The sequence below is a fragment of the Protomyctophum parallelum genome (assembly GCF_964188405.1).
Source record: "Protomyctophum parallelum genome assembly, chromosome: 16".
Classification (NCBI taxonomy): Eukaryota; Metazoa; Chordata; class Actinopteri; order Myctophiformes; family Myctophidae; genus Protomyctophum; species Protomyctophum parallelum.
The window spans coordinates 40,964,032-40,988,696 of record NC_139711.1 but is presented as its reverse complement, the minus strand read 5'-3'; the positions used below and the strand labels follow the sequence as shown (position 1 = coordinate 40,988,696).

The window sequence follows — 24,665 nt, the reverse complement described above, 5'->3', positions numbered from 1 at the left end:
TACCTGTGTCCAGACTGGCCCCTGGGTGCATGTTTACCTGTGTCCACGGTCCCACTCTCCACTGGGCGGGGCAGGGCGTTCGGTTGCAGGTGCGGCGGGCCTCGGGGCGGTCGTCGTTGCAGTGCTTGCTGTGAATGGAGCGCATGGTGTTGTCGTTGGACGGCTGGACACAAGATACGGAGCGGATCTGCTGCCCGGTCCGACCGCACGCCTTACTGCAGTTCTGCCACTCACCTGTCACCCAGCTGGGAAAGAAGGTCAGGGGCGGAGGAGTGCACGTGAATGACCGGAATGGAGACATAATGAATTGCATTTTTAATGAATTGCATTTTCATAGCGCTTTTCCAAGTTCTCAAAGTGCTTTACAACGGTTCATTCATTCATACATTGGGAGGTGAAGCGGCGAACAGTCGACGCCAGCGTCCTCACTTCCCACATTCACACACCAATGGTGGTGAGCTCACACCGACCAACTCACTCACTGGAGGCAATGTAGGGTTCAGTGTCTTGCCCAAGGACACTTCGACATGTGGACAGGAGGAGCCGGGATTCGAACCGCCGACCCAGGGATCATTGGATGACCTGCTCTACCTCCTGAGCCACAGCCGTCCCCACATACAGTACAGTTCAGCATGTCATGATTAGGGTGACCATATCCAAACTGTTCATATTTTGAGGGAGTATCGCTTGTGTGGGACAATTGGGATGGGGCGATGTCACATCTTCATTGAGGTATACGTGCATACATGGGCGGAGGGCAGGGGTTAGGGTCGGGTGGTGGTTGCCAGGTTGGTATACATACATGGGTGGAGGGCAGGGGTTAGGGTTGGGTGGTGGTTGCCAGGTTGGTATACATACATGGGCGGAGGGCAGGGGTTAGGGTCGGGTGGTGGTTGCCAGGTTGGTATACATACATGGGCGGAGGGCAGGGGTTAGGGTCGGGTGGTGGTTGCCAGGTTGGTATACATACATGGGTGGAGGGCAGGGGTCAGGGTCGGGTGGTGGTTGCCAGGTTGGTATACATACATGGGTGGAGGGCAGGGGTTAGGGTTGGGTGGTGGTTGCCAGGTTGGTATACATACATGGGTGGAGGGCAGGGGTCAGGGTCGGGTGGTGGTTGCCAGGTTGGTATACATACATGGGCGGAGGGCAGGGGTTAGGGTCGGGTGGTGGTTGCCAGGTTGGTATACATACATGGGTGGAGGGCAGGGGTCAGGGTCGGGTGGTGGTTGCCAGGTTGGTATACATACATGGGTGGAGGGCAGGGGTTAGGGTTGGGTGGTGGTTGCCAGGTTGGTATACATACATGGGTGGAGGGCAGGGGTCAGGGTCGGGTGGTGGTTGCCAGGTTGGTATACATACATGGGTGGAGGGCAGGGGTTAGGGTTGGGTGGTGGTTGCCAGGTTGGTATACATACATGGGTGGAGGGCAGGGGTCAGGGTCGGGTGGTGGTTGCCAGGTTGGTATACATACATGGGTGGAGGGCAGGGGTTAGGGTTGGGTGGTGGTTGCCAGGTTGGTATACATACATGGGTGGAGGGCAGGGGTCAGGGTCGGGGGGTGGTTGCCAGGTTGGTATACATACATGGGTGGAGGGCAGGGGTTAGGGTTGGGTGGTGGTTGCCAGGTTGGTATACATACATGGGTGGAGGGCAGGGGTTAGGGTTGGGTGGTGGTTGCCAGGTTGGTATACATACATGGGTGGAGGGCAGGGGTTAGGGTCGGGTGGTGGTTGCCAGGTTGGTATACATACATGGGTGGAGGGCAGGGGTTAGGGTTGCAGTCTCTGGTGTCTCCTCGTGGTTTCATGTTGGACTTGTTGCAGAAACTCTTTTGGAACATCTTGCTGTCTACTCTTCGTCTGCAGCCATACCGCAGATACTGCTTTCCTGCACGCACGAGCACGCGCACGCGCACACGCACACGCACACGCACACGCACACGCACACGCACCCGCACACACACACACACACACACACACACACACACACACACACACACACACACACACACACACACACACACACACACGCACCAAATAGCCCCATTTATTTTGAGTGTCATATAGAAGAAAAGCCTCCAAATTTGTAATTCATCCCAAAACCTAAAACGTTGTGTGTCCTTGTTGTGTCGTCATCAACAACACATCGACAGCACCTCCAACAGACTGCCAACAGCAGGTGATGTAAAAGGATCTTGAGAGAGGCAATAACGAATGGAGCGCTTTAATATTAACCCATTTTGACCTGAGATCAGATTAAAAAAAACGTCTTCTTCTGAAAAAGCTATGTTTCTATGTCAGTCGTTCTTCGATTTTTCAAGAAATAGCAGACCTACAAGCTCGTAGCGCGCCACTCGGTGGCGCGCTATGAGCTTGTAGATCTGCTATTTTTCAATAGCTAAAGCATAACATAATGCTAATACCAAAAGGGGTTCCCGCCCCAAAATGGGTTAAGGAAGTTCAGCGTGAAAACTCAGTTCGTCAACCCAATACAAGAGATATACTAGCATGTGGGCCTTATCCCTAATCTTCTTTGCCATTTATTATTATTATTATTATTATTATTATTATTATTATTATTATTTTACTATTTTGAAAAACATTTCTAAATGTTTTTCAAAATAGTAAAAAAAAGGGCAAAGAATACATGTAGTTTATAAGAGGTTAAGGCACCGGTGACGACAGGCCCCATAGAGCCCTGGAGGACCCCGGTCATAAGTATGTAAGTTATGTACAATTTAACGATGTCTGGTCATAACAGAACCGCCAGTATGCCAATACTAATCCACTGTTATTTAGTTTAGTTGACCCATCAGTGAGCCTAAGAAGGAGAAACCTCCATGTATATTATGGCTCCAGAGAATCGAGGGCTTAACAACAGAAAGCCAACTATAAGGGGACTAACTATTAGTGCATTTGAACACTGCTGCCTGCCAAGTCACAATGTGGGACAGGGTCTCTATTTGTGCAGGACGGCTGAAATGTCTTGGAAATGAAGGGACTGTCGTCCCACACAAAGGTCTATAGGGTGTCTGAAAAGCTAGGGACGGCCTTCTCGTGGGCTTTAAATTCACTCAGAATAGAGTGACGGTGGTATTAAATATTGAGCTCGTTCTTGGCGACAACATAGTGAACCAACACCAGGATGGATAAAAAGAACGTCGGGCCCAAATACCTTACAAGGACAAGGTAAAATGTCGTGAACAAACACGGCTGTGCTTTAGATACTTTGTTGAAAGTTATGTCTCCGTTTTCTGGCTCATTCCCGCGACGTGACCTGCTGTGGCACTTATTTACTGAGCAAGTCTGCACCATTGTGAGGTCAGTTTAATAAATGAACGTATACAAGCACACCGGATAGTCGCTCAATGTTAACAAACCAGACACGCCAACGAGGACGGCGGCCGCTATTTTGAGATTGGAGATTTTGGTAGGCCCTATACAGACCTCCCCCGCAGGGCTTGGAGCAGTAGGACCATTTCTTGGGGGCCCATTCGTAGGCACTGTCCTCCACCAGCATGTTGTTCTCCATGGCCAGGTCACTGTCCACCGTCATCATGTACTTATACGACAAGTTCACGTCCTCCTCGCCGTGTAACTGGACCTACGGGTGAAAGAGACCATGTACTTATACGACAAGTTCACGTCCTCCTCCCCATGTAACTGGACCTACGGGTGAAAGAGACCATGTACTTATACGACAAGTTCACGTCCTCCTCGCCGTGTAACTGGACCTACGGGTGAAAGAGACCATGTACTTATACGACAAGTTCACGTCCTCCTCCCCATGTAACTGGACCTACGGGTGAAAGAGACCATGTACTTATACGACAAGTTCACGTCCTCCTCCCCATGTAACTGGACATACGGGTGAAAGAGACCATGTACTTATACGACAAGTTCACGTCCTCCTCCCCATGTAACTGGACATACGGGTGAAAGAGACCATGCAGTGATGGAAACAGTACTCCAATGCTTTACTTGACAAAAGTATCAATTCCGGCAATATAGAAATACTAATACGTTCGGAATTCAAAATATACTTGAGTAAAAGTGCAAAAGTATTGGCATCAAAATTTACTTAAAGTACCAAAAGTAAAATTGCTCATGGTGCAGAATGTCCCATTTAATCATTTGAAAATAGCGGATCTACAAGCTCACGATGTGTCTCATTGGATCTACAAGCTCACGATGTGTCTCATTGATCTACAAGCTCACGATGTGTCTCATTGATCTACAAGCTCACGATGCGTCTCATTGGATCTACAAGCTCACGATGTGTCTCATTGATCTACAAGCTCACGATGTGTCTCATTGATCTACAAGCTCACGATGTGTCTCATTGATCTACAAGCTCACGATGTGTCTCATTGATCTACAAGCTCACGATGTGTCTCATTGCGATGACGCATTGTGACTGAGTGAAATAGAAATAGTAGTATCGACAATTGGAAATACTCCAGTTACTTCAGTTACTTTACAGCACTGAATGAAGGTTGAGTATATCATGTTACCATGCAATGTTGATTTCGTCGACTAAAACTAAGACGAAATATGTCCGTCGACTAACCTTTTCACTGACGAAAGCTAAATGGAAACTAAATGAAAACTAAGCTATGATGACTAAAACTAAGACTAAATATACGTACAATTTAATCAACAAATAAAAACTAGACTAAAATGTTAGGAAGGGACTAGTGGACAAGAGTGTGACGCGTTGTGAGCTTGTAGATCGGCTATTTTCAGCATGTGTAAAAACAATCATTACGATGCCATCAAGGCCCGCCAAAGTACATTTAAGTCGACCGAATCAACTGTAGATTTAGTCGACTAAAACTATACTAACACAAAAGAATTCCAGGTTACTAAAATTTGACTGAAACTAAATTAACCCATTCTGAACGGGAACCCCTTTTGGTGTTAGCATCATGTTATGCTTTAGCTATTTAAAAACAGCAGATCTACAAGCTCATATCGCGCCACCGAGTGGCGCGATACGAGCTTGTAGGTCTGCTAATTTTTTGAACAATCGAAGAACGACTGACATTTTTTTAGAATCTGATCTCAGGTCAGAATGGGTTTAATCAGACCAGTGTGTGTCCAGTGGAAACCTCGTATGAATCTGATCTCAGGTCAGAATGGGTTAAATTGAAGAGACTGTGACTAAAACTAAAATCAAAATAAACATAACACTGTTACCATGATGAGAACGCCGTGTCGGAGCGGGCCCGTGGTCTCCAGGGTCTCCTTGTCGTGGTCGTTCTTGTACTCCCACTCCACGCCCTTCTCGATGACCGAGCGGTTCTCTGTGACCGAGCGGGAGTCTGGGTCCTCGCTGTCCACGCCGTTCAGGAAGAACAGGCCAGAGGCCATGTTCTTCACCGCTGGAGAGGAGAGAGGGTGTGACTCACACTAAATAAATAACGGAATTTGTGTGCCCTGCAGGAGCCAGAACAGAAGCCAGACGCACGCACACACACAGTGCATAGTACTGTACCTAAGATGTGTGAGGTTGCTTTCAGCTCCTGGATGAGCAGGTGTCTCGCTCCTCTGGGTATTTCAAGAACTTTGAGGAAACCTTAAAGAACAGGGAGGGGTTAACCGTTATTATGAAAGTCCTTTTAAAGTCATTGTGTTAAGTTAGAGACAATAACATGAACTCATGCGGTACGGTTGGCTTGCTGGTCGAACACGAGTCACAGTGGGAGGCCTCACTCACACCTGAACATTGATGCATGCTAGATGCATGCTAAATGTAAACAAAGGGTAAGTGTCAATGCATTTCCAATGGAAGTCACATGGTTTGACACAACATTTTTGTTGTACGGCTTTTCGGCTGTGTTTTTCGACTGCCCCCCCCTTGCCCCTCATACAACACAAATGTTGTGTCAAACCATGTGACTCCCATTGGAAATGCATTGCGAGCTTGCATCAGTCTCATACGACAAGCATACATCAATCTGTTGTGCACGTGTGAGTCAGGCCTAAGTGCCGTAGCACTTGCACGATAGCCTCGACGACCACAGGTGTATATGCAAAGGTTATTATGTACTTTAGCCCATTCTGACCGGGCACCCATTTTGGTGTTGGCATCATGTTATGCTTTAGCTATTGAAAAATAGCAGATCTACAAGCTCATATCGCGCCACCGAGTGGCGCGATACGAGCTTGTAGGTCTGCTATTTTTGAAAGAAATCGAAGAACGACTGACATTTTTAGAATCTGATCTCAGGTCAGAATGGGTTAGATAGCATATTCTGTAGACATAGCACTCTATAGTGTATATCCCAGCTGGCACAGGACGTTAGTTTAACGTTAGATCAACGTTGAACTCTAACGTTGGATGGCAGTTGTATTTTAGTTGAAAGTGAAAGTGTGATTGATGTTATTATCCAACGTTGTCCTGATGTCAATCTCTTATGATCCCTGGTGACTATTTCTATGTATTACTGTACATCTCTATGGATTAAGAGTGTCTGCTGAATGAATGGCTAAATTGTAAATTTAACCTAAGCCAGAAACATTTTGGCTTAGGTTAGACCGTTAGAGTGTCATGAGTGCACCTCTAGAGGGCGCCATTTAGCTGAAAATAAAATAACAGTGGGACAGGTTTGGAGTGGAGGGCATAATTATGGCCAAACATAATTATATATCTCTGTGTCTGTCTTTCTCTCAGCTCCGGTATCATTGATACTCAGATTTCAGGATCTTGAGAGCTCACCTCACCTCTGCCCTTCCGTTGAAAGGATTTGGGTATTTGTATGTGTTGCATGTGTCTGAATTTCATTCTTGAGCAGTGTGTGAAACTGAAAACCAAACGGTAAATAAGAGTTCACACAGTCATTTCCACTTTCCACGTTTCCTAATCACAGCCAGTAGGCTCCAGCTGAGCTTACTGGCTCCATTGCATGGTCTTGATAAGTAACCTACTGCATGGTTGATAAGGGTTGATCTTTGAATACTGTATATATTCTCTCAGAGCGAACATTTTAAACTCAAAACTTTGCTTCTGGGGGGGGGGGGGTCCCTGGAAGTTAACAAGATATTTTCAGATGGGGGTCGGTGGCCAATTACATATAACTTTGGGGGTCCTAACATGAAAATGTTTGAGAACGACGGACATAGAAACATGGAGTTTTTGAGAAAACTAAAATCAGGATTTAGAAGCTATTTGTAGAATCGTCCTCAGGTCTAAAAATGGGTTTAAAATCCAAACCATTCTCCTAAAACACATCAATCTCAGTGGTGTCTCATCTCATAGTGGTGAGATACAGTATAGTGAGATACAGTGTTGTTAGTATAGTATAGTGTCATACAGTATAGTGTTAGTATATAGATACAGTATAGTGATCCCACCTTGTTTCTTGGCCATGCGACTGATGGTGGACTTGAAGGTCTTACAGTTGGAGTTGTCTCCTCCGCAGACGCCACACTTGTCCCCCACCTTGGAGCCGTCCACCACGCCGTCACAGCCCACTTTCTGTTAACCATGCACAGGATGACGGCAAAGAGTTAACCGTGGTGGAGACCTTATGGACAATAGCACAGTGGTGAACTGGGGACCTTATGGACAATAGCACAGTGGTGAACTGGGGACCTTATGGACAATAGCACAGTATGGTGAACTGGGGACCTTATGGACAATAGCACAGTGGTGAACTGGGGACCTTATGGACAATAGCACAGTGGTGAACTGGAGACCTTATGGACAATAGCACAGTGGTGAACTGGGGACCTTATGGACAATAGCACAGTGGTGAACTGGAGACCTTATGGACAATAGCACAGTGGTGAACTGGGGACCTTATGGACAATAGCACAGTATGGTGAACTGGGGAATCCTCCACCTTGATAAGCACTTGGAATGTTGAGGCATTTCATTTAGTTTGACTCGGGTCCACAGATAAATATTATGAAAATAGCAGATCTACGAGCAGATCTACAAGCTCACAATCTATAATTTGACATCAGATATTTATTTTTAATTGAGCCAGTTTTCACAGGTTTTTTCTTTTTCTAAGTATTATAAAGGTCTTAACCCATTCTGACCGGGCACCCATTTTGGTGTTAGCATCATGTTATGCTTTAGCTAATTAAAAATAGCAGATCTACAAGCTCATATTGCGCCACCGAGTGGCGCGATACGAGCTTGTAGGTCTGCTATTTTTGAAAAATCGAAGAACGACTGATATTTTTAGAATCTGATCTCAGGTCAGAATGGGTTCATCAGACCATTGTGTGTCCGGCGGAAACCTCGTATGAATCTGATCTCAGGTCAGAATGGGTTAAAAGTCATTACATTGTCATAAACTGTCATTTGAGGACCCCTAATCCTAACACTGGGGGTTCCGACCCACACGTTGAGATTCACTGGTTTTATATTAATATGACATTAATATAAAAATAATAATGTTTAAAAGGTATGATACTATACTATAAGTAAGACAATGCTAGTTCAATTGATCCAAGCTGGAAAACATGCACGATTGATGATTCTCTAATGATTCATCTTTAGAGAATCCTGGAATGCACTGTGTAGACAGACAGAACAAAACTCATGCACACACACACACACACACACACACACACACACACACACACACACACACACACACACACACACACACACACACTTACCTCACACTGTCCTTGCACACACACACTGTGGGGTTCTTTGTAGGAGCAGCGTGTTCCATCCAGCACCGTCTTCTGCATGTAGACCACGTCTTGTGTCTCCTTGGAGCGGCAGTGGAGGTGGCAGCGTTTGTTAGCTGGAGGAGGACGCACGCGCACACACACACACACACACACACACACGCACACGCACACGCACACGCACACGCACACGCACACGCACACGCACACGCACACGCACACGCGCACACACACACACACACACACACACACACACAGACAGTCTTTGATTAGTTTCATACACAACCCAAACAAACACCAAAAACATGTCATTACTTTCCCAGTGTGTTGTGAATGGAGTGCAACGCTTCTCAGTAACATTCTGTAGTGAGTGTTCAGTGCCTCGAGATAATTGAAAATTGCAAAATGATCCTCTCCCTATATGGCTTATTACATGGGATGTACCTCATCCCATGAGCCATAGCTTTTAGTAGTGGTACTAGAGGGTGGCTGATTTCAATGAAAATCAACTGATAATCGCCAGTAGGCTACTTTACTTATCAAGATCACCTTATCGACTTCTACTGCATGCATACTGGGAGCTTACTGGCTGTGATTAGGAGTCGCACACGGATCGGAGACGTCCGACGTGGGGTTGGTCAGTTAACCATCGTCTTGATAAGTAACCTATTGGTGATTATGGGTTGTTGTTACACGGATAGATGTGTTGTGTAACTTGTGTGAGTGGTGACCACCGCGGTGTGACGTCATGTTGTAGTTCTCGGTGGTCACCAGAAACTGGACTATGAACAGGCCTTCGGTGGCGAGGTGACCACCGCTCCGGTGGTGAGCTGACCACCGGAGCTGAAATAACGTTGAGCGGTGGTGAGTAAAAACAGAGAGAAGGGCTGGAGCGGTGGTGGTGGTTTGCTCTTCACCGCGGCTCGTGACGTCATGTTGTAGTTCGGTGGTCACCCCACCACCGTAAATCCAGACTATGTATGAGCCTTTAAGGTGACCACCGCGGTGTGACGTCATGTTGTAGTTCTCAGTGGTCACCAGAAACTGGACTATGAACAGGCCTCAAGCCAAAAGACACGCCCACGTGGTGGTGAACATGCCCACCAACATAGACATGAATAATCGTGTGAGACAACATATCCCAAAACTCTCAAATCACTTAATGTGCACATTCGTCAAAGCTGTCCTTTATAAGTGACTTTTTGGCGCCTCTGACAGTCAGAGTTTAGACTCCCAGAACACAGGCCCCAACAACTATAACCTCATTTAATTATACAGTGCCGTCTGTTGAAATCACAGAGATGTACAGTTGCAGAGCCAGTTGAACATAACTCCAACATGCTCACCTGGGGACATCCGTCTGACTTTTACGTTAAATATGCCATGTGTGTGTGTGTGTGTGTGTGTGTGTGTGTGTGTGTGTGGGGGGTTGAAAGACCAATGTGTGTCCTTCTGCACTCTCTCCATCTCATCCCAATTATCAATTCTCATTCCCGAGACATTAATGCTGGCGTCATCTCATCCTACTTGCCATTACTTTTCGGTATCATGTACAATCGTACTGTCAACTTGTGCAGCTGTCATTTTCACAACATTACAGATCTTATTACGTGCTTTCGGGATGAGAGCAAAGCGACAGCGGGGCAGCGGATAACCGACAGAAGGAATTAATCAATTTTGGGCGGCAACCCCTTTTGGTGTTAGCATTATGTTATGCTTTAGCTATTGAAAAATAGCAGATCTACAAGCTCATAGCGCGCTACAAGCTTGTAGGTCTGCTATTTTTGAAAAGTCGACGAACGACTGACATAGAAACATAGCTTTTTCAGAAAACTGTCAGGATGTATAGAAGACATTTTTATAATCTGATCTCAGGTCAGAATGGGTTAACAATCAGACTTATGGATGACAGGAGCCCGAGACAGATGGGCAGAGAGAGGCAGACAATGAATATATGTATGAGAGAGAGAGAGAGAGAGAGAGAGAGAGAGAGAGAGAGAGAGAGAGAGAGAGAGAGAGAGAGAGAGAGAGAGAGAGAGAGAGAGAGAGAGAGAGAGAGAGAGGGAGGAAAACAGCGGAGGTGATGTACAAGTTACAGCTGTTAATGGCACGCTGTGCTGCACTACTTTCTTTCATGGCCGTAGGTATGTCGACGTTTCAATAATATTATTATTAGGCCACGCCTCCTGGTGGACATTCGCCCTCTGACTGAGCACAGCACGCCACGTAGCTTTCATATGTTTTCATATGCAATGCCATATTTTGTCAGTGGTAGAAAGTACATTTACTTTTAACCCATTCTGACCTGAGATCAGATTCATGCGAGGTTTCCACTGGACACACACTGGTCTGATGAACCCATTCTGACCTGAGATCAGATTCTAAAAAATGTCAGTCGTTCTTCGATTTTTCAAAAAATAGCAGACCTACAAGCTCGTATCGCGCCACTCGGTGGCGCGATATGAGCTTGTAGATCTGCTATTTTTCAATAGCTAAAGCGTAACATGATGCCGACACCAAAATGGGTGCCCGCCTGCCCGGTCAGAATGGGTTAAGTATACTTCATTTTGAGGTATTTGTACTTTCCAATATCCAAAACCTTTGCTTCCACATCTCAGAGGCGAATATTGTAGCCTACTACTTTTACTCCACTACATTTATTTGACAGCGTTAGTTACTAGTTTATACTTTCTAGATTTGGGTTATGATTAGCCTACAAAACATACATTACCGACTACAGCCCTATATACTGTACATTTTTACATTGGGAGCTTGGATGGATACATAAAAAAAATAAAAAATAAATGGCAGAACTGGTTAAACTCTGTATCTGGCATGAGTAAAGTAACATAGGCTATTCTTGCACAAATATGCATACAGGTGTGTCTTGAGATTTTGACTTTAACCCTTTGGGTCTGCCTTTGGTACGAGCTTTTGAAAATGAAAATAAATGGCGCATTTCAATTACAGTGAAATATTATAAACAATCACTCCATTCACACACTGAGGAATCACCATGCGACACATCAACCTGCTCATCCGTGGCATTAGGGGTTCAGTGTCTTGCTCAAAGGACACTTTGACCAGGGAACCCCCCAACAGACAGATTGAGGGGAGTCTCAGTGTCTCACATTCACTGTACATCTAGTTGATACATGGAAGTCGCAAACACACAGTCTTAAAAAACAACTGCAGGCTGATGGCCTTACAAAAACAGCAAGAACAAAAAATGATGTGAATTCATGGTCTCTGTTCTCTCTCTCTCTCTCTCTCTCTCCTCTCCCCCCTCTCTCTCTGAAACTCAGGAGATGACAGGCCGCGAATGGAATTCAATTTCACCTCCCTGCGCGCTTTTCTCTTACACACGCGCATGCACGCACGCACGCACACGCACACGCACACGCACACACGCACACACACAGTAATTTGAGACCCTGAGAGAGCCCGGGTTGAAAATATGGCATTTAGAAATGATAAGAAGGGAGAAAAACAATTTAGCGAGGGCCCTCTCAGTGCGGCGTGCGGAGGAGCACCACCCATAGGATTCCATCTGGGAGGCGACTCAGCACATTTCTCAAGCACTGCCCTTTAGTTGGATGATAATTTAATACATAGCAAAGGAGACACTGACATCTCCACTTAGAGACCGCTTGGATCTGACCACCTAATGCGCACACACACACACACACACACACACACACACACACACACACGCACACACGCACACAAGCAAATTATCGCTTGTGTGGGACAAGTGGGGACAGGGGGACGGGACTGAACGCCGTGCACAGGGTTAGCAACTTATTAATTAAGTTGCTATTAAATGCCTTGATGTCATATTCGACCATATAGGCCTAATATCGCCTTTAATTTTGTTATTAAACCCCTCTGCCGTCTCACATTTTGTGTTCAAATGCAAATTTTGGTCATGGGTCGTATAAGGGTGACTTAATGCTGCAGCCTAGGGGATATTTATCATGTTATTTTAACAGGCTTAAAAAAACATCTTGCAGGAAAAGAGACAACGAGAGAGCTTTAAAACAGAAAGGGACTAACTTTTAGGGCATTTGAACTCTGATTAAATGCCCTAAAAGTCACAATGTGGGACAGGGTCTCAATTTGTGGGACGCCTGAAAAGTCTTGGAAATGAGGGACTGTCCCACGCGAAGAGGGACATCTGGTCACCCTACTGCTCGCCTGGAACTCACCTATGCTTTTTTTGGCATGGTCAGCTCCCGGCAGGATCCGGGAGAAACTATGCGCAGCTGCTAGACACGAGACTAATTAATTAGAGCGACAGAAAGAGAGAGGAGTGAGTGTGTGTGTGTGTGTGTGTGTGTGTGTGTGTGTGTGTGTGTGTGTGTGTGTGTACGTGTGTGTGTGTGTGTCAATTTAACAAAGGTGCAGACGATCAGAAATCAGCAGTGAGTGATGTTTGCGCTACTCCATGCCGAATTGAAGTGGACTCGGAGTCGGACCCAGACTTTCCCTGGACTCTCCCTGGAAATAAAAACGTCTGGGTTTCCGAGGCTACCCTACTACTACATACAACTGTGATTTTAACCTATTTTGGGCGGGAACCCCTTTTGGTGTTAGCATTATGTTATGCTTTAGCTATTGAAAAATAGCAGATCTAGGTCTGCTATTTTTGAAAAAACGACTGACACAGAAACATAGCTTTTTCAGAAAACTGTCAGGATGTAGAAGACATTTTTTTAATCTGATCTCAGGTCAGAATGGAAAACTGTCAGGATGTAGAAGACATTTTTAGAATCTGATCTCAGGTCAGAATGGGTTAAAGGAAACTAACTCAGGGATCTGCATGGTGGCTGTAATAGTTCTGATCTCAGGTCAGAATGGGTTAAAGGAAACTAACTCAGGGATCTGCATGGTGGCTGTAATAGTTCTGATCTCAGGTCAGAATGGGTTAAAGGAAACTAACTCAGGGATCTGCATGGTGGCTGTAATAGTTCTGATCTCAGGTCAGAATGGGTTAAAGGAAACTAACTCAGGGATCTGCATGGTGGCTGTAATAGATCTGATCTCAGGTCAGAATGGGTTAAAGGAGACTAACTCAGGGATCTGCATGGTGGCTGTAATAGATCTGATCTCAGGTCAGAATGGGTTAAAGGAGACTAACTCAGGGATCTGCATGGTGGCTGTAATAGATCTGATCTCAGGTCAGAATGGGTTAAAGGAGACTAACTCAGGGATCTGCATGGTGGCTGTAATAGATCTGATCTCAGGTCAGAATGGGTTAAAGGAGACTAACTCAGGGATCTGCATGGTGGCTGTAATAGATCTGATCTCAGGTCAGAATGGGTTAAAGGAGACTAACTCAGTGATCTGCATGGTGGCTGTAATAGATCTGATCTCAGGTCAGAATGGGTTAAAGGAGACTAACTCAGTGATCTGCATGGTGGCTGTAATAGAATCTGATCTCAGGTCAGAATGGGTTAAAGGAGACTAACTCAGGGATCTGCATGGTGGCTGTAATAGCTGATCTCAGGTCAGAATGGGTTAAAGGAGACTAACTCAGGGATCTGCATGGTGGCTGTAATAGCTGATCTCAGGTCAGAATGGGTTAAAGGAGACTAACTCAGGGATCTGCATGGTGGCTGTAATAGCTCGGCCATGTGAGAGCGCCGACGGCCCGGCAGCTGGGTTGGCGGTTAGTGGAGACGAGGGGGCGGAGCCTGGGCTTCAGATGACATCATCAGAGCGATTAGGGGGCGGAGAGAGAAAAGGGAGAGTTCAAAAGAGTTTTTAAAGAGCGTTTCAAAGACAGGGTTTCTTTTTCACTGGAGGGCGTCGTACAGCGATACCTCAGAGACTCCACAGGACAGCCAGATGTCAATGACCATAACAGGACACAGCTATAGCCGCCGCACAGGCTATTTAATAAGCCCCCGCGCACGCACACTCACGCACGCACGCACGCACACGCACGCACGCACGCACACACGCACGCACGCACTTCCTCCGTTTTTCCGTGAGTTTCATTCCCGGAAGTTATGCTGTCTCTGGCCTTGACAGCACATAGAGCACAGCACATCCAAACAGAACACCTGATTGCATTAAAGGACTTCCGAGTGTGACTTAGGCCAAAATAGATTTTTCTTTTCCTAAGTCACATGTTTTTGTGACTTTGCCAAAAAATAAATGCCTACGTCAGGAGTAAGTTAGGTAAATTGGCCTGAGTCAGACAGACACTATTTTAATTTTTTTATCCCACGATTTTGTAACCCATTTTTCACCCCTGTGTCAATTATCTAATGTGATCCTGGGCTCTACACACCCTCCGCCAACCTAGTCCCCATATATGGGGGACAAGGGGAGACCAACCTAGTCCCCATATATGGGGGACAAGGGGAGACCAACCTAGTCCCCATATATGGGGGACAAGGGGAGACCAACCTAGTCCCCATATATGGGGGACAAGGGGAGACCAACCTAGTCCCCATATATGGGGGACATGGGGAGAGCAACGGACTTGAACTCATGCTTCCTTCATGCCCGAGTGCCCAAGTTGCTCCAGGGGGGAGTTTCCCTGGTTGGACGACGTAGCGCGTGGAAGGAACACGTTATTCCAACCAGTTCCTTTCCCCTCCATCAAGACCGACACTATTTAATCCTCTATATGTTACCGTACATAACTGACAGTGTTATTTTTATATTAATAATCATGAATTGTTATAAATGTTTTTTGTGAAATTATCAGTGGAAGTTGCTCAGTGGCGTTTTGAAGCACCGTCCACTTCCGCGTTTTTTTTTCGATTTCGAAAATGCGGAAGTGCAAACAGGCGCTCAATGTTAACCCATTCTGACCTGAGATCAGATTCATACGAGGTTTCCACTGGACACACACTGGTCTGATGAACCCATTCTGACCCGAGATCAGATTCTAAAAATGTCAGTCGTTCTTCGATTTTTCAAAAAATAGCAGACCTACAAGCTCGTATCGCGCCACTCGGTGGCGCGATATGAGCTTGTAGATCTGCTATTTTTAAATAGCTAAAGCATAACATGATGCTGACACCAAAATGGGTGCCCGGTCAGAATGGGTCAAACCCCAGCTGCACGGGGTTTCCTCGTCATAACTCCACGGGTCCGCCTGCACTCCCCGTTCTTACCACTAGGGCAGAGCGCCTCAACGTTGGAGAGCTTCACCGGGGGCTTTGCGTGGGAAGGGTTTTCAGTCTGAACAATGAAGTGAAAGTGAGCGTCAGCCAGGCTGCCATGTGTGTGTTCTCTTACATTCAGGGTGTTCATAAGGCAGCCAGTGGTGCTTCTTGTAGTGGTACTCAAGGTGCGAGTCGCGGCACTCCTCCTCCCGCGGGTCGCTGTAGATGTCCTCGCACTCCTGAGTGTTGCACATCTGGAAGCGGGAGTCGGTCCCGACACAGGAGCGGCCTCCGTTAGCTGGCCTGGAGTGGAGAGAGAGGCTCATCAAATGAATCCAATATGTGAATGGTGGTGGTGTGGAAACCACATTAAATAAAATTGTACTCAAATGCTGCACGCATATTTTACTTTAAAATAAATGAAAATGGAAAAATCACACACGCATCATTAGAAGGGCATTCTAATGCGTGATCACTCATTTACTGCCCGATTTACTTCATATAAGCACACACACACACCCTCACACACACACACACGCACACACACACACGCACACACGCACACACACACACACACACACACACACACACACACACACACACACACACGCACACACACACGCACACGCACACACACACACGCTCATCGAGGTTCTTACTTTGGATTGTCACAGTTGCGTTCACGGAACTGCACCCCTCCCCCACAGGAGCGGGAGCACTGTCCAAACTCACTCCATGAACCCCAGTTGCCGTCCTGCTTGATGATGTCAGGGGTCAACCAGATGCAGTGACCTTTGAAGCAGTGCTGTCATTGGACAAGAAACACGTTGCATTGCAGTGAGTAGGCAATAGAGCGTCGCAGTCCCGCCCCCTCGAGAGACCCGGAAAATAAATCCCCGTTCATTTTACGTTTACGCCGCGGACAAAGTCAACTCTTATCGTGACAAATCATGACAATAAACACAATGTTTTGGGCCAAACAAAGAATTAGAAAAGGTTACAACACTTTTTTTGTTGTTTTTCTTCTTTGTAATTATTTGTTTGGTCCAAAATATTGTGAATGTTGTCATGATTTGTCACGACAAGAGTTGGCTTTGTACGACGCTTATAAGGTATTAAATAAATACGTTTCGAATTGTCTATGGGAAAAATGCATTGGGAATTATTTCCTGGGCCTGGCGTCGTCATGAAAGGGGGTGGGACTGCGACGCTCTATACGTAAATTCTTTAGACCAGGGAATCGGGGATGTCCCGATCACGTTTTTTATCTGCCGATACCGATTTTCCCAGATATATTTTGATAGAGAACAGTTATGCCATATCACAATAGTATAATATCCAGAATCACAGACAATATCCAGTCTAATATCATGATATGGATATAATATTGATACTAGGGATCACTTTTCTTTGCTCCCGATCCGATTCTGAACATTTGAAGATGACGTGATCGGCCCCCGATTTCCCATCACCTACTTTAGACCAGTGGTTCTCTAATGTCCACCATCAATCTGAAAATATTTTGTGCAAGGGACCCCCATACAAGTTTTGTGTTTACTCAAATGTTTCAAAAGAAATATCCCACATTCTTCACGCTTTTCGAAAATAGCACATCCATTATGCTCCTCCAGAGCCCACTTTTCCACCAAAATAGCTTTGGTTCTAGAACTGGTTCCATTCTAGGTTCTTGGAACCTTTGTGCTATCATGGAATGGGGCGTGGGCTGCCATTTCTTTTTCCAGTTCCAAACTAACGTTTAGGGTCCTGAACCACTTCATGTTTGCAGTGGAAACACTCTGAACTGGTTCAATATTAGGCGGGAGGAAAACATAACAGAACCGGTTCAACCGGTTCGTCTCACACCCAGTTATTTGTTTTTAAAGCGACAAAAAAAGCGACTGTCGCTACCTTCCCGTTCCCACACATGGTGCCGTCGATGGGTGGTCCTTTCTTGGTCTTGCAGAAGAAGGGGTTGTCGGGATGGCTGCACCACAGCTGCTTGCATGGGTCGAAGCTGCGGTACTGTGGAAGCACAGAGGCACTCGTTCTTATATACGCACACAACATATAGGATTCCACAATAGACACTCTCCCTTGCTTGTTCGTAAGGGAGAGTGGCCGTTGGCTAATGTCTCAGATACAAGGAGGCGTTCATAAACATTCTCCACCTAACCTTAGATCTAAGGCTAACAGAACTAGTACGGTAGGACCAGAGCCATAGAGTGAGACAGAGTAACGACAACTCTGTTCACTTCATGGGGCTTCAGTCTCTTCTACTGCTGAAGAGCATAGCGAACAGTGACAAAGTCCTGAACCGGAAGTCGGCAGAATGCATTGGACTCAGGCAACAGCCCAGCTTTAATTATCTTAAATCCCTATATTTTAGATCGTTTTATAGTAATAGTACAACATAAACATTACAGAGACTTTAGTTGTCACTGTGCAATACTTTAAAACAGTTGGCATGTTGCACACATGCCTAAAATAGCTCTTATTTGCGCCACCCTCGTTGAAAACAATGTATTTCTAACTCCAGTTTGTCACTGTCCATGGGCTGCATGAACAGCGCTCGAGCGCTCCGTTTTCTGCCCCCTCAATGCCGAAACTCTGTCTTACTCTATGGCTCTGGGTAGGATGCCATCTTACTCTATGGCTCTGGGTAGGATGCCATCTTACTCTATGGCTCTGGGTAGGACAAAAGGTTAAGATGGCAGCCATTAGATGCCATCTCGGCATGAAGAAAAATGTGACGTCAAGACAATTGTAAAAAGCGTCATGTAGGGATATTTTCTATTGGCCGTTAGTCAAATGTCTTGGATATCCTGTGCTTATTGTATTCAAAAATAAAACAAACTTTATGTTTACAGAAATCACTACCACATCTGTCGAAAATGAGTCAATGACCAAAAAAGACAGTAGAGCGCGACGAGACTAGACATGGGCATCGGGGAGTAGATAGAGATACAACATATAAATACAAAACCAAATTCATCGACGACAACAACAACAACAACAAAAGCATTGTTCGGCGCCGGGCCTTTGTTGCGCTCACTGCCGTTTACTCCACTCCACAATTCATGGGAATAAAAAACACACACCGATCATGCAAACCAAAAACCAAAAGATGACAAGAGAGACGCGCTCTCCAAGATGAGACAGCCTGCCGTTCAGTCGAGTCACAGGGGAGACTAGAGGTCAGAGGAGAGGCCGAAAGGTCAAACAGTGGGGTCTCAGGGACCTCTAAAGATGCCCTCAGACATCAAGAACTACCATCAATCGCCCCTTCCTTGTAAACCGTTAAATGCCACACTAATATCTTTATAGTGACCACTGTCTATAAAGGGACAACGTATGCCCTCCTCCCTGGTTCCCCAAGACCTCCAGGTCCACCGTGACCCCCGTTGACCTCTACAGGTCAGAGGTCAAGTCAGTATATCGATGGCCACATTGTGGTAGGTTATGTCGGTAGGTCGGTAGGCACCGATGGCACCAGACTGTCTGAAGGATCCTAAAAGTCGCCGTGAAACATCACGCTCTGGGGTTTTATACCCAGCCGTTTGTGGCTGGGACAACATGGCGTATATGACAATGTATAGCACTCCTGCATGGCTGAATAATGGCACAATGATTAAAGCCAGATTTGTAGGATGATAATTATGGGTCGTGTTGGTCTTTCAAGCCCATCTATCTCTTTAACGACCTTGAAAAGACAGACGGAGCAGACCGGGAAGGGCATTCGACCGATCATGACACATCAGCCATTCACCAAATGTTGAATTTCCATTTCTAAGTAGCTATAGCTATCTAGGAGGCTTTGACTAATTTGGTTGCCGTTAAGGTTATTTGTGTGGCTGCAGAGGGCGCAGGCAGAACACGTGTCTGTCTTGAGAGACTACGACCCCATGATCATTTTTTCAAGCCTGATGTCACGTGACCAGAGATACGTGACCAGAGACACGTGACCAGAGACACGTGACCAGAGACACGTGACCAGAGACAACGTGCAGCATTTTAGAATCCTCCAGAGCACGCAGACATCAAAGTGGGGGGGGGGGGGGGGGGGGGGGGGGACAAACGGGACAGAAGAAGACGACACAGAGTAACGACACGAGGTAAAGCATAAAACACAAAGGAAACAACAAGTGTTACACGGCATGTTCAAGACGACAATATCAACATTGTTCCAAGGATAAAACAAAACAGAACGAGAGGATGATGAAAGAAAGCGTCCACAAAGCGTCTTCGGGGGGAGGTTTTGGTGGAGTACCTTACCTGTGGTCCTGCCTGGCTGGTCTTTAGTAGCTGAGGGGAGAATTAGAGGGTAATCTAGCAATATGCGTGCAAAGCCCCACCACAACAAAGCCCCGCCCCCCCCCCCTCTGACAACCAAGCGACAGCTCGCCAACAGCGTGCCGCGGTGGCCCTCACTCACTCACGGTCACAAAGGAGGTGAGGGTGAAAGAAGTAGCGGTTTCGGATGTTATCAGATGATTTCATCTCCGTCATCGGACCTCATCGACACCATGCAATGCAGCCAGTATGGACATTTCCTACATATTGACGTTTGTTGTCGGCCATTGTCCGACGTAGCGTTGGTCTTACCCTAACCCCACAGCACGCCACTCTACAAATCCACAGAGCCTCCGTGTGGGACACTGACCGATTGTCAATCGTAGTCCGCCTCTTGTTAGGGCCCCACCGGCACCTCGCGTGCAAGCGGAGTTGTTGTTTAGCGCGGTTTCGCAATGTTTTCGCTTCGGCGGCAGTCATTTCACTTCCGCGTTTCCTAGCTGCATACTCGCGGTAGGCAGAATGTAGGAAGCAACATTCTAAATCCTACATGGACGTCCCGCTTCTGTGGCCAACGCGGAAGTGCCTCTCGTCTACAACAACTGTGGACTAGACCTAAATATAACTCTGTGGACTAGACCTAAATATAACTCTATGGACTAGGCCGCGACGGAGGGAGGCCCGCCGTCTCGAGCGAACTTGAGCCACACGAGACACCACCAAGCGAGCTGAAGCGAGGGAGTTTCCGTGTGGAACGTTGCAAACATTCGCTCAGCGCAGACTCAGCCCCGCTGGAGTTGCGACCCGATAAGACGGAGAAATGTTCTGGTGAGAGCGTTTTCCCCGACTGCCACTGAAAGTGGCTACTGGCCAATCACAGCGCGTCCATCCACACTGGCCAGTCACAGCACGTCCTTGTCACAAGGAACGCATTGAAGGAGGCATGTAGGAGATGTCCATATTGCCTCCATGGCATGGTCCTGATAAGACCATGCTGGTGATTATCGGTCGATAACATTCGAAGCGGGTGAAAGAAGAAGATTTAAGCTGCTCAGTGCCCAGTGCCAAGATGCTGCTGGGGGATGTAGGGGCCACTAGGGGGAGCTCTCATCGAGACACGGAAGAAGTTCATTTAAAGTCAGAGAGTGTTGCATGAACAGAACCGAATGGGACCCTCTGGCTGCAAAACCTACTCCATTTTGTTTTACTTCAGTAAAAGTATCAATGCTGCAATGTAGAAGTTACTCTGTTGCAAGTAAGTACGTCCGCTATAAAAATAAATGCAATGATTACAAGAGTATTGTTATGAAAATTTACCAAAAGTATAAAGTACTAATTATGCAGAATGTTCCATTTCACAAGTTTCATTAAAATGCATTAAAAAAAGAATAATTTGAAAATAGCAGTTCTACAAGCTCACAATGCATCGCGATGAGCTTGTAGGCCAAAATCTATAGAGGGCTAAATTGGGTAATGTATGGTTCGTAATAATACTCACAATCTACAAAGTATCTATAGTAACTAAAGTTTAGAATAATTGTAGTGGAGAAACGGTACAATATTTGCCTCCGAGATGCAGTGGAGTAGAAGTAAGAAGTACAGTAAGATTGGATATACTCCAGTAAAGTAAAACACAAAATTGTACGTACTGCCATCTGGGTCCATTTGGTTCCATTTATACTTGCTCCGAATTAAACTTACACTGAGGATTTGACTGTGTGATAATGTGCAAAGCACTAGCTGTGGCCCCTTTGTCCTAGAAACGTAATTAATTGCGTTGTGTATGTTGCACTGTGTATGGAATGGATATGACACTGTGTGTGTGTGTGTGTGTGTGTGTGTGTGTGTGTGTGTGTGTGCGCGTATGCGTTCGCGCGACTGGCTTATCTACATCGTCGATACACTGTGTGTGTGTGTGTGTGGGGCGTTATATATCAAGGAAATTGACTATCAAAGTAGACTATCAAAACCAATTACCTGCTTTTAAGCAAGATGTCAAATCCCACAGAGGCCGAGAGAGGAAAGCAGAAGACATCAGAAGGATGTGAACAGAGCTGTGTATGTAAGATTCTCAATTCATTACATATGGACAGAGAGCGAGAGAGAGAGCGTAGAGTCAGTGCTGGCTTCAAATCACTCGGGCAAACGTTCTTCAGTCTATGGTAAAGAGAAATGTCAATCTGGCTTTTTCTTTTTTTTTTATATAAGTGTCAGTTTCGATTCAAAGTGAGTTATAAAAGCCCAATTCATGGTGAGATTGAGAGAAGCCGCTAGGGATTGGCCATGAGCAGACGACAGTACAGACGGGCCATTTGAGACACTTCACACGTCATGCCGTCGGCAAGACAGACAGTGGACTGTCAGTAAATTGTCAGGACATTGTCAGTGATAATTGTTTTTCTAAAGCAGTGGTTCTCAAACGGTTTCATGTCAAGGACCCCCAAATTGACATCTATCAGCCTGCGGACCCCCATTTGTACACCTCTGGCAGTGATTCCCCAACCGTTTTCATTTCAAGGACCCCCTCCCGGTTTGACATGTATTAACCCATTCTGACCTGAGATCAGATTCACACGAGGTTTCCACGGGACACACATTGGTCTGATTGACCCATTCTGACCTGAGATCAGATTCTAAAAATGTCAGTCGTTCTTTGATTTTTACAAAAATAGCAGACCTACAAGCTCGTATCGCGCCACTCGGTGGCGCGATATGAGCTTGTAGATCTGCTATTTTTAAATAGGTAAAGCATAACATGATGCTGACACCAAAATGGGTGCCCGGTCAGAATGGGTTAAGCTACCGGACGCCCATTTTTAACGGCATTTCTATCTATCTCTGGGACCCCCAATTTATATTGTGAAATCAATGTTAATTTAACTCAGAGAGTGCACAAATGGAACCAAAGTGTACCGTCAGGCCGGTTCATTTGGTTCCATTTGTACACTCTCAGTTACAGTCCCATAAGGTCATTTGGTTCCAACTATCATTTTTCTGGGGACCCCCTGGAACTCCCTCAAGGACCCCTGGGGGTCCCCGGACCCCACTTTGAGAACCACTGATGTAAATGCTATTCAGATTCAGATTTTCTTTTTCTTTTTTTTTTACAATGAAAAGAAGTGTCGACACTTGTTTTCAGTAATAAAAGAGAAGAATTAGCAAGTCTAAAACAGGGAATTGAACCTTTTGGAGAAAAAAAAACTAGTACTAGTATAAAATGCAGGAAAAGTGTTGGAATGGCACATCTGTATATGACTGCTTCTATAGTTAGTAGATGAGTGAGTGAATGTTAGTAAGTAGACGCTAGCAATTTGGATGCTACAGTATAGTGTTCTGCGAGTGTTTTCTCATGCCAATAATTAAATGAAGCCTCATTTGAATTGAACTGAACTGGGAGGAGACTTAATAAGGGAGGTCTTACCGCCGTGCACATGGTGTAGCCCACGCCGAAGTCGAAGCGACACTGTTCGTTCATGGAGTAGTGCAGCCCGGGGAGCTGGGGCAGCGACGGCCAGTTGTGGTCAAACGGATCGTCCCGGAGACATTCATAGGAGCTGCATCATAGGAGGAGGAGGAGGAGGAGGAGGGTAGGAGAGCAGTGTTGATTTCGTCGACTTTGATAGTAAGACGAAGAATGTTTTGTCGACTATACCCCCCCCCCCCCGCCCCATTTCCCCTCACTGTATCTTTCCCCTTTTTGCTTCCTATATGATGAATTCCTGTTCTGTTCTTTAGCTACATAGAAGTGTCTATTTGTATGTCTCTAAATGTTTTGATGAATTGAACAATGTGGACCCTGTTGTAAACAAGTGTAATGCTTAATTGGGTCGTCCACTCACAGTTAACAGTCTTTGTATTGAGTTTGTGCTTAAAATGTACTGTAAATTCTACAAACTGTTAATAAATATTTCAATCAATCAATCAAAAACCTTTTTTCACTGACGAAGACTACATGGAAACTAGTCGTATCTTAGAAATGGCAGTCAGAACTGCAGCATCACTCCCAATCTTCCGCCGTAGTCTGAAAACCCACCTTTTTAGACTCCATCATGGCCCATAGCACTTACCCCACCCCCTTAGATAGAATTTCTGTAGACTTAGATAGCATTTGATACAGACTTATAGCATGTTATGTAGACAGCACTATAATTGCATTGTATGTAGTCAGGGGCGGCCTTAGGAATCTGGAGGCCCGTTTCAAGACCAAATACGAGGCCCCCATTTACCTATGACATCATTATTTTGTTGATACAGCCGTATATTGATACGAATAGTTTGACTGTTCAATATCACACGCAGCCATTACTCTCCACAATTAGCAACAACACCTTTCCTCATCCTGTCGTCCCTTCACAATTAAAGTGTCTCCCCTTTACCTCCCAATGCTGCACATTGTACCATGTTATTTACATGAAATAGGTGTAACTTTACTAACTTAAGATTAACATTGTGGGAGAGAGCAAGGCAGTGAGTGAGCGAGAGAGAGAGAGAGAGGGCCAAGAGTGGCGGCGGTTGACTGAGGGGACTTCAGTGCACTGTACACTCTTGCTTCGTGTCCCAGGTTGGCTTGGTGTGGAATGTGCTAATTTGTCCC

The 24,665-nt window shown here is 45.9% G+C and overlaps 1 protein-coding gene across 1 annotated transcript in view; it reads right to left on the bottom strand.

Annotated features, from left to right (window-relative positions):
- The window catches only part of LOC310873990 (A disintegrin and metalloproteinase with thrombospondin motifs 2-like), a 344,256-nt gene that overhangs the window by 24,295 nt on the left and 295,296 nt on the right, over nucleotides 1–24,665 (bottom strand). The window contains exons 15-21 of the mRNA XM_083786632.1: nucleotides 8,640–8,773; nucleotides 7,359–7,482; nucleotides 5,500–5,580; nucleotides 5,202–5,386; nucleotides 3,450–3,606; nucleotides 1,755–1,890; nucleotides 38–245 (exon numbers count right to left, since the gene is read on the bottom strand). Of these exons, the coding sequence (XP_083642758.1) occupies nucleotides 38–245; nucleotides 1,755–1,890; nucleotides 3,450–3,606; nucleotides 5,202–5,386; nucleotides 5,500–5,580; nucleotides 7,359–7,482; nucleotides 8,640–8,773 (1,025 nt within the window). The remainder of the gene's footprint in view (nucleotides 1–37; nucleotides 246–1,754; nucleotides 1,891–3,449; nucleotides 3,607–5,201; nucleotides 5,387–5,499; nucleotides 5,581–7,358; nucleotides 7,483–8,639; nucleotides 8,774–24,665) is intronic.